The sequence below is a fragment of the Pelodiscus sinensis genome, chromosome 8, assembly GCF_049634645.1.
Source record: "Pelodiscus sinensis isolate JC-2024 chromosome 8, ASM4963464v1, whole genome shotgun sequence".
In the NCBI taxonomy this organism is placed as follows: Eukaryota; Metazoa; Chordata; order Testudines; family Trionychidae; genus Pelodiscus; species Pelodiscus sinensis.
Window position 1 is genome coordinate 25509192 of NC_134718.1, and position 9455 is coordinate 25518646.

The 9455-nt window shown below is 55.7% G+C and overlaps 1 protein-coding gene across 1 annotated transcript; it reads right to left on the minus strand.

The window, feature by feature from the left end:
• Window positions 1–1359: 1359 nt before the first annotated feature.
• On the minus strand, window positions 1360–5840 carry LOC142830466 (uncharacterized). Its single transcript, XM_075935618.1, has 3 exons — window positions 5380–5840; window positions 4918–5184; window positions 1360–1391 (listed from the first exon to the last, which is right to left on the minus strand). The coding sequence occupies exons 1-3, from the start codon at window positions 5723–5725 to the stop codon at window positions 1360–1362; spliced, it is 645 nt and encodes a 214-aa protein (XP_075791733.1). The 5' UTR covers window positions 5726–5840.
• Between the last annotated feature and the right edge of the window lie 3615 nt (window positions 5841–9455).

Here is a 9455-nt window from a genome sequence, read left to right on the forward strand (position 1 = left end):
CAAAATCAGATTCCACATATCCTGATGTAAATCAGGAAAGACTGTGGCAGTCAGTGGTATTATATCAGTAAAGAGCTGGTGTAAGTGAGATCGAAGTAGAATCACAGCTTATACAAACTATTAAATGTATGGCTGGATTATACCTCCTGTAGTAAAAATGATGGTTTTTAAATTTAAATCTGAACCATGAAAGGTTATGGAAATCTGTTCCATGCACTATTTTGCTAAGCATAATTACTTACAACAAATTATACTGAGATGCATATCTTCTTTTGATGGTAGGAAAGTTAGAGGGCTCATTGACAGAAACTTTCATTTATTCAGCCTTTGTAGAGCATATTCTTTTTTTGTAAGGGATTTTAATATATATTGATTTATATCTTGTGCTGCAGGAACAATTAATCCTAAAAGAAAAAATATCTATTCATCATAATAATAAGAAACAAAAATGTAGAAGGAGTACCATGCTGTGTTACGCAGCTCAATGGGGTAAGGGTAGGGTGAAAGAGCCGGTTCATTCATGTGAGTTTCTAATACATGCAATGTCTTCTAATACATGCAATCTTTTCTGTATGAAACAAGGCAGCTACACAGTGTCTCCCAAGCATTATTGATAGGTGCTGAGCATGTGCAATGTGTAAACAAGGCTTGTCTACAGAGAGAGATAAGGTCAAATTTATTAAGATTGATTTTTTTTAGCAGCCAATTTTGTAAAGTCAAAGGTGCATGTTCTCACAGTGTGCAAGATTTTGATGAAGTTTAAAGTAGCGCATCCCCTGTAGGGTATCTATCATTGACTTTGAGAGCAAAGCACTGTGGATAGCTATGGTACAGTTCCTGTACCTGTTTACATTCTGCGTTATGCTCCCAGTGCGTGCTAGGACCAAAACTGTGCAGCGTCTGGTTCTGGATACACGTTATCAGCATCCCATAATGCACTCATATCCTTCCTCCCTCCCCACTTGAAAACAATGGCAAACAGTCTTTTTGCAACCTTTTCCTCCTTGTTCTCCATGTAGACACCATAACAGCATGAGGACGGAAGACATTATGGATCCTATTGAGCATCAAAGCTTTATGGCAATCACGTGAAACATGGTGAACCTAATGCTGGAACATATCCAGAGTGTATCCAGGGTCCACCAGAATGAGGAAGAATTTCAGGAGGCTATGAACATACTCTTTTGCGAAGCACTTGAGTTGAGCCACTGGCAAATGCTGTGAATATTCGATCCTGTGGACACGGTGGAACTCCTGTTCTTTTGCCATGGGACAAGCACATACGGGTGGGACTGCATACTGATGTAGCTATGGGACGCTCAATGGTGCTGCAAAACTTTCACATGCACAAGGCCATGTTCATGGAAGTTTGTGAGTTACTTTCCCCTGCCCTGAAGCACAAGAATACCAGAATGAGATACACTCTGCAAGTGAAGAAAAGTGTGGTAACTGCCCTGTGGAAGCTTGCAACAGCAGACAATTGATAATCAATTCAGAGTGGGGAAATTTAGAGTGGGGCTGTTGTGATTCAAATAGCCAAAGAAATCAATACTCTTCTGCCGTGGAGGGAGTGACTCTGGAAAATGTGGAGGACATAGTGGAGGGCTTTTCTACAAAGGGATTCACTAAGGGTATGTCTACACTACCCCCCTAGTTCAAACTAGGGGGGTAGTGTAGACATAACACTACCCCCCTAGTTCAAACTAGGGGGGTAGTGTAGACATACCCTAACTGTAGTGGGCTGATAGACAGAACACAGATCCCTATCTTGGCTCCTAATCATCTTGCCAAAGAATACATAAACCACAAGGAGTACTTCTCAATAGTGCTGCAGGCGGCACTGGTGGATCACAGGGGCTGTTTCACCGAATCAACGTGGGTTGGTCAGGAAAGGTGCATGATGCGTGCACCTTTAGGAACTCCTGCCTCTTCATCTTTGCTAAGCTGAAAGCTGGAACTTTTTTCCCAGACTGGAAAATTAGTCAGAGATGTTGAAATGTGATTAATAACCCTTAGCAACCCAGCTTACCCTTTGTTCCTCATGAAGGCGTACGTGGACAGCCTGGACCCCAGTAAAGAGCAGCTCAACTACAGGCTGAGCAGGTGCAGAATGGTGATGGAATGTGCTTTTGGGCTTTTAAAAGGAAAGTTCCGCAGTCTACTGAGCAGGTTAGACCTCAGTAAATGTAACATGCCTATGGTGGTGGCATGGCATGGAAACCAGCTGCCTAATCCTTGGTCAATATTGAAGAGACAAGGAGAATGAGGTAATATAAAAGGTATTAGAGCAAGAATTGTGGGGTATTAACTAAGGCACTACTAAAAACTTAGCAAACTGTCAAATTGAAAGGAAAATTCTTTCCAGTTTAGAAGTCCATGATTTTTCATGAAATAACATTGGGCCAAATCAGCCTCTCTACCTCCACTAACCTGGGGATGAAAACCCAGTGGCTCCAGGCAAAGATGGATAGCTAAAGAATACAAAAGAGTCTTGTTGTGTGATGGGGCATACTTGCCTGACAAGGGGTTAAGGCAGCACTCTTCCAGCACTCTGAATTTCTCTATGGGCTTCCTCCTGCCACAGGGTACGTCTACACTACAGCGCTAGTTCGAACTAACTTAGTTCGAATTAGTTAATTCGAACTAAGCTAGTTCGAACTAGCGCATCTAGAACTAAAAACTAGTTCGAACTAGCGTTTTGCTAGTTCGAACTAGCGCGTCCACACTGATTGGACGCAGGGGGGCATTTAAGGGCAGCTGAAACCGGTTCTGGCAGGGCATCAGGTCAGCAGTTGCTTTGTGTGGCTGCTGTCTGAGGCTATCTGAGGCTCGTGCTTAAAGGGACCCCCCTGGACAGCCGGTTCTCAGCTTTTCCTGCTTGCTTGCCAACCTCGCCGAGGGACAGCAAAGCGTCGGTCTCTGTGCCCGTCTGTGTCGGTGCTTCCCTTCGGGGGGGACTGCCGCAGGTGGCAACATGGAGCCACGGCTCGCCCTGCACCTTTTGGTGCACTTTCTGGACTTGCTGCTGCAAGCCTGCCAGCAATGGCTCGAGGCTGCCTGGCACCACCTGGGGAACGTCAGCCCCCTGCCTCTCCGCCTGGCCGCCCTGGGGGCCGTGGAGGAGCCGCGGCGGCGCCCCGGCACCGGCGTGCCCCGCTGCATCTGGCGTCTGGACACCAGCAGCGACTGGTGGGACCGCATCGTCCTGGAGCGCTGGGACGACCGACAGTGGACCCAGAACTTTAGGATGAGGAGGGACACCTTCCTGGAGCTCTGCGAGTGGCTCGCCCCTGCCCTGCAAAGAAGGGACACTCGCATGAGGCCCCGCCATCCCCCTCCAGAAGCGGGTGGCCATCGCCCTCTGGAAGCTCTCCACGCCGGACAGCTACCGATCCGTCGGGAACCAGTTCGGCGTGGGGAGATCCACTGTCGGAGCAGTGCTCATGCAGGTACGGTGCTCGTCGGCCACCGAGCCGGGGAGGAAGGGGGGCTGCGAGGAGGGGATGGGCCGCCCCAGGGACAAAGGGGGGGGGCGGGAGGAGGCGAAGGCGCCCCGCACCGGAGGGGTCGGGCTGTCCCGGCCGTACTACACGCCGCCAGGGGGGTTGCTTCCGGGAGTGGGGCGCGGGGCACTGCCAGGGCACGCACGCTCCCAGCCACCCGGGCGCCCCACTGATTGACGCTTTGCTGTGTCTCTCTCCGCAGGTGGTCAAGGCCATCAACCGGGTGCTGCTCCGCAGGGTGGTCCGCCTCGCCGACCCGGATGCCGTCATCCGGGGATTCGGCGCCCTCGGCTTCCCCAACTGCGGGGGGGCCATCGACGGGACGCACATCCCCATCCGTGCCCCGGAACACCAGGCGTCCCGGTACGTGAACCGCAAGGGGTACTTCTCCGTCATCCTGCAGGCCGTGTGTGACCACCGGGGACAGTTCACGGACATAAATGTGGGCTGGTCCGGCAAAGCACACGATGCACGGGTGTACCGGAACTCCTCCGTGTGCCAGCGGCTGCAGGACGGGACCTTCTTACCCGACCGCCACATCAGGGTCGGGGACGTGGACATGCCCGTCTGCCTGGTGGGGGATGCCGCCTACCCACTGCAGCCGTGGCTCATGAAGCCCTACACGGGGCACCTCAATCCCTCCCGCCAGGCCTTCAATAACAGGCTGAGCAGGGCCCGCATCGTGGTGGAGGGGGCCTTCGGGCGACTGAAAGCCCGCTTTCGATGCCTCCTCACCCGTCTGGACCTGGCTGAGCACAACATCCCTCCCGTGGTGGCGGCATGTTGTGTGCTCCACAATTTGTGTGAGCGGAAGGGGGAGGCTTTCTTGCCAGCCTGGATGGCTGAGGCTGACCGCATGGCTGGACACTACGGTCAGCCCCGCACCGCCGCCGTCCGGGAAGCCCTGCGGGAGAGCTTCCAGGTGGAGGAGGAGGAGGACTGACCTCTCCCTGCATGCCCCACCGGGGCCTTCTTCCACCCTACCCCCCCCCTTCCCCTTTCCCCTCCCTACCTACTGTCAAATAAAGACACCTGTTTTTGAAACAAAAACGTCTGTTTATTTCAGAGAACTGGGGTGGGGGAGGGAGGAATGAAGGTGGGAGAAGGGAGGGGGAAACCTGGGACGAGGGAGCTGGAAGGGGAGGGGAGGGAAGGGAGGAAGGGAAAGGAAAGCTCAGGGGTGGGAGTCCGGCTGCCTCTCCCGTCTCGCCACACTGCGGGTCCGGGGGCGTCGGTGGGGAATGGTTGTGGAGGGGGGGGCAGAGGGGACAGGGGGTGTGGAGGAAGCAGGAGCGGAAGCAGGAGGAGCAGGGGGAGCAAGAGGGGGAGCAAGAGGGGGAGCAAAAGGGGGAGAAAGAGGGGGAGCAAAAGGGGGAGCAAGAGGGGGAGCAAGAGGGGGAGAAAGAGGGGGAGCAGGGGGGGGGAGGAGGAAATGGAAAGCGGTCCAGCAGGCTCTGGAGGTGGCCTCGCAGGGCACGGCCCTGCTCCTCCAGGGCCTCCAGACTCCTCTGGCACAGCCTGAGGTCCTCCTGGACCCAGTGGTCCTGGAGACGGAGCTGTCGGTCCAGGAACCGGAGGTGCCGCCTCTGGTAGTCCTCCTGGTTCCTGGCTGTCCTGCTTGCCCGGGCGCGGGCGGCTGCTGCAGGCGGTGTGGTGCGCCCTGCAGGCCCCGGTGCTGCAGCTGTGGTGCAAGAAGACCAGCGGTCAATTACCCCAGGGGCCCAGGTGTGTGAAACCCAGCTCCCCTCTGCAAGGCCAGGGCCCCTGCAGGATCCCCAGCTGCTGCTCCGTGGTGGGCAAGGCCCAGGCGCACGGTCCCGGGGCTCCCTCTCGCCCCAGCCCCCCGTACACATAAGGGGAACACGAGGGTAATCACAGGTGGACGCCTCCCCGGCCTCTGATGATGCAGGCGAGCGGCTCTGTGGGGTGCCTCGGGGGTCCCGGGTCCTGGGAAGGCTGGCGGCAGGCTCCTGGCTCTCAGAGCCCTCCTCCTCCTCCTCCGTCTCCAGGAGCGGTCCCTCTGCCCCGGGGTCAATCACGTCCCGGGGGGCAGGGACGGCATGAGGCCCCAGGATGCGGTCCAGGGCATGGAAGTGGGGGCAGGCCTCCGGGTCAGCCCCTGGCAGGCAGGCCCGGGAGTAGGACTGCCGCAAGTCTTTAATCTTGCAGCGCACCTGCTCCCGGCTGCGCTGGTGGCCCCTGGCGGCCAGGCTGGCAGCCATGCGTCCGTAGACGGCCGCGTTCCGGTGGCTAGTGCGGAGATCATGGACATTTGAGGCTTCCCCCCAAACCTCGATGAGGTCCACGATCTCCGCACTTGACCAGGCGGGCGCCCGCCTTTTGCGCCCCCGGGCAGGCTCCCGGGAGCCGCCAGGCTGGTCGTGGGGAGCAGTAGAGGGCTGGGAGCCCTCGGATGGCTGGCTCATACTGTGGCAGGTGCAGGCTGTGCAGGCACGGGTGCTTGCAGCCTTGCAACTGGCACAAAGTGAGTAGCCAGCCCGTGGCCCTTTAAGGGCTCCGGGGCTGGGAGGGGGGCAATAGAGTTTCCCTGGTGTTGGCCAGAGTGGCCACCAGGGAAACCTGGGAAGCCTTAGCCTCCCACTAGTTCGAACTAAAGGGCTACACAGCCCTTAGTTCGAACTAGCTAGTTCGAACTAGGCGTTAGTCCTCGTAAAATGAGGTTTACCTAGTTCGAACTAAGCGCTCCGTTAGTTCGAATTAAGTTCGAACTAACGGAGCGCTAGTGTAGCGCCTAGGAAAGTTAGTTCGAACTAACGGACGTTAGTTCGAACTAACTTTCTAGTGTAGACATACCCATAGTTACCCAGTAAAGTACATTGATGATATCCATTGTAGTTTTACCTGAATAAGGGCTGCTGAACTGGGCCCTATATACATGGATTGGGAGAACAGAGCTTTGAAATCCAGATCTGTTGTGTGAATAGTGACCCTACCCTGTTTGTCTGGAAATGGGTGACAGGAGGGATCATGTGAGGACTAACTGTTGTGTTCCCTCCCTCTGGGGCATCTGGTATTGGCCACTGTTGGCAGACAGGATACTGGGATAGATGGACCATTGGTCTGACCCAGTGTGGCTGTTCTAATGTTCCTAGCAGTGGAAGCCATGCCTTGCTGGGCATGCTCCAATAGCAGCTGCAATATAAATAGGAGCAACCTAACTCAGTATGGGCTGACTATGGAATGAGGAGTAACGGTAGTTCGGAATAGGAAGCCTAGTCTGAACTACCTAGTTCGCGCCACGTGTAGCCGTGGGGCACCGAGTCCGAACTAGTGGACATTTAAAAATGGCGGCGCCCGGCAACATGCAAAGGAAGCCCGGGAAATTCAAATCCTGGGCTTCATTTGCAACTCCGGTTGACTACATTACCACCCTAGTTCGAACTAGGGTGGTAGTGTAGACATACCCACAGTTGTCTGTGGGCAACCAGTTCGTCATGGGAAAGTCCACCATTGGGGCCCTCCTCATGGAGGTAAGGCACTCTGGGGCTGCAGTCTCTGGAGGTAGGGAGGGGGGAGTCCTGGAAAGGGGGACCCTAGAGAAAGGGGGTGGGGTGTAGTTGTTGGCCTGTGGTGAGATGGAAGTCCTGTCCCCGGGGGGTTCTGCCCTCCTGCTCTCGCACAGCCCTGCAGGGGGGGGGCTCATAGGGAGTGGCTCCTAGAGTGTTTGAGGGAAGACGGAGGGGGCACTTGTGGACCTCCCAAGGGCTCAGGAACCCCCTCTCATTCTCTGTTTTGTGTGTTTCTTTATCTCCTTCTAGAGGTGGTAAGGACCATCAACTCCATCCTGCTGCACAGGGTCACTTGCCTGGGAGACCTGGACTCCATCGTGGCTGGATTTGCTGCCCTGGATTTCCCCAACTGTGGAGGGGCCGTAGATGGAACCCAAATTCCCATCTGCGCACCACAACATCGAGCCACCCAATATAACTGCAAGGGCTATTTCTTCAAGGTGCTGCAGGACCTGGTTGACCACTGTGGGCAGGTCATTGACATTTTCGTCAGGTGGTTGGCCAGGGTGCACAACACCCACATTTTCAGGAATTCCAGCCTCTACCACAAGATGAAAGCTGCACATTGTTCTCCCTGCATGATTGTTAGGTTGAGAACGTGCCAATGCAGATGCCACTGTGCATCATGGGGGACGTGGCCTACCCCCTAATGCCGTGGCGGATGAAGACGTACGCCGGCCTGGATCCCAATAGGGACCATTTCAATGCTCACCTAAGCATGGCCGATATCCAGGTGGAATGAACTTTTGGGCACCTGAAGGTGTGGTTCAGGTGCCTCCTGAACTACCTCAATGTGGGGGAGCCCAATGTCCCCAAGGTGGTCTCAGCCTGTTGTGTTCTCCACAACACTGAAGAGGAAGCGAGAGGCCTTCCTACCAGGGTCGGGGGCAGAGGCTGGCCAGGAGGGAAGGGCCTTCGAGCAGCCATGCACAGCTGCCATCTTCCAGGTACATCAAGTGAGAGTGTGCATCTGGAAGACCCTAAGGGAGAGTTTCTCTGAAGGATCCCAATAACTCTCCTCAGGGTCTCCCCACTAGGGGCCTATGCCTTGCCCCTCTCTGCCTTTCCCACAACAACCCCTCCCTTTCCCTCTTCCTTGTAGAGACAATAAAGACACCAGTTTTGTGTTGAAAATCAAGAACGCTATATTTTTTTCCATACTAAAAGTAACTCGAGAGGAGGGGGGCTCAGAACATGAATAGGGACAGGGAGGAAGGGAGCTCAGCGCTGGGAGTGGCACGTAGTGAGACTGGAAGTGCCGCCTCGGGTCCAGGGACCTCTGCAACCTCAGAGGTGGGTGGGGCCTGGGACAACGGGGGGTAGGCAGGAGCGGGGGCTGGAGCTGGGTCAGGCATGGCAGAGGGAGGGGGCATAAGCATGGCAGAGGGAGCAAGGGCAGGGGGAGCAGGAGCAGAGGGAAGGGGGGCAGGAGCAGGGGGGGCAGGAACAGGAGCTGGGTGTGCCATTATTTTGCGGATGGGGGCACATAGGTTTTGACCCTATTGCACCAATTGAGCTCACATTTGGTTCCACCACTGAGCATCATCCTGGACTCTCTGGGCCAGGATCTGTTTCATGTACCAGAGGAAGGCCACGTGCTGTCTCATCAGGTCCTTGTGGACCCTCTGGCACTTGTGGCTACCCCAGGGTCGGGCAGCTGGCTCGGCTAGCGGTGATCATGCCTAAGTGATGGCTGGTCTGGCTGTGGAGAATAAAGAGGGAGAGGCAGTCAGTCATCCATGCAGACACTGTCCCTGAGGCCGTGCCCTCCTCTGTGAGCTTCAGGCAACAGTCCTTGGGCCAGAGGATGGTGATGTTCCGGGACCAAGGCTGTATGTGGCCTGGACAGCAGGCCCTGCCTCACAGGAGCCCTAAGGTGCCTAGGACACCATGCTTCTCACTCCCCCCAAGTCCCATGGAAAAGCAGGCAAGGGAAGTGTCCAGCCACTGTGGCATACCATGTGCGGGAGAGGGGCCTGTAGCAGCCTGGCCTTCCATAAGGCCCGCACACACACCTGCTCCTGGCAGCGCTGTCTGCTGGAGTGTGTGGTGCCTTAAGCGTGCAGGCATGCCTGTGTATTGTGTGCAGCACTCCTCAGTCTGTGTGGGGTTGTGCGTGTGCCCTTGTCCCCAGCCTGGTTCCAGTGGTGGCTAGTGGTAGGAGGGCATCCTCCCCCCGAGGCCTCCTCAGGGTTCAGACATCAGTGTGGCCTCCCCAGTGCCTGTGAGCAGGAGCCTAGAGGTGCTCCGGGGCTGCCTCCTGGGGCCACATGGTGCACACTGGCACTGAACGTGCTTCCACATGCACAGAGTACAGCACAATGTCCAGGCCAAGAAGGATGAATGATGATTGGACCCCATCACCTCTGCCCCTACCTCCCACACCCTGTGTTTGTGACAAACTGAGAGCACTCACCTGATG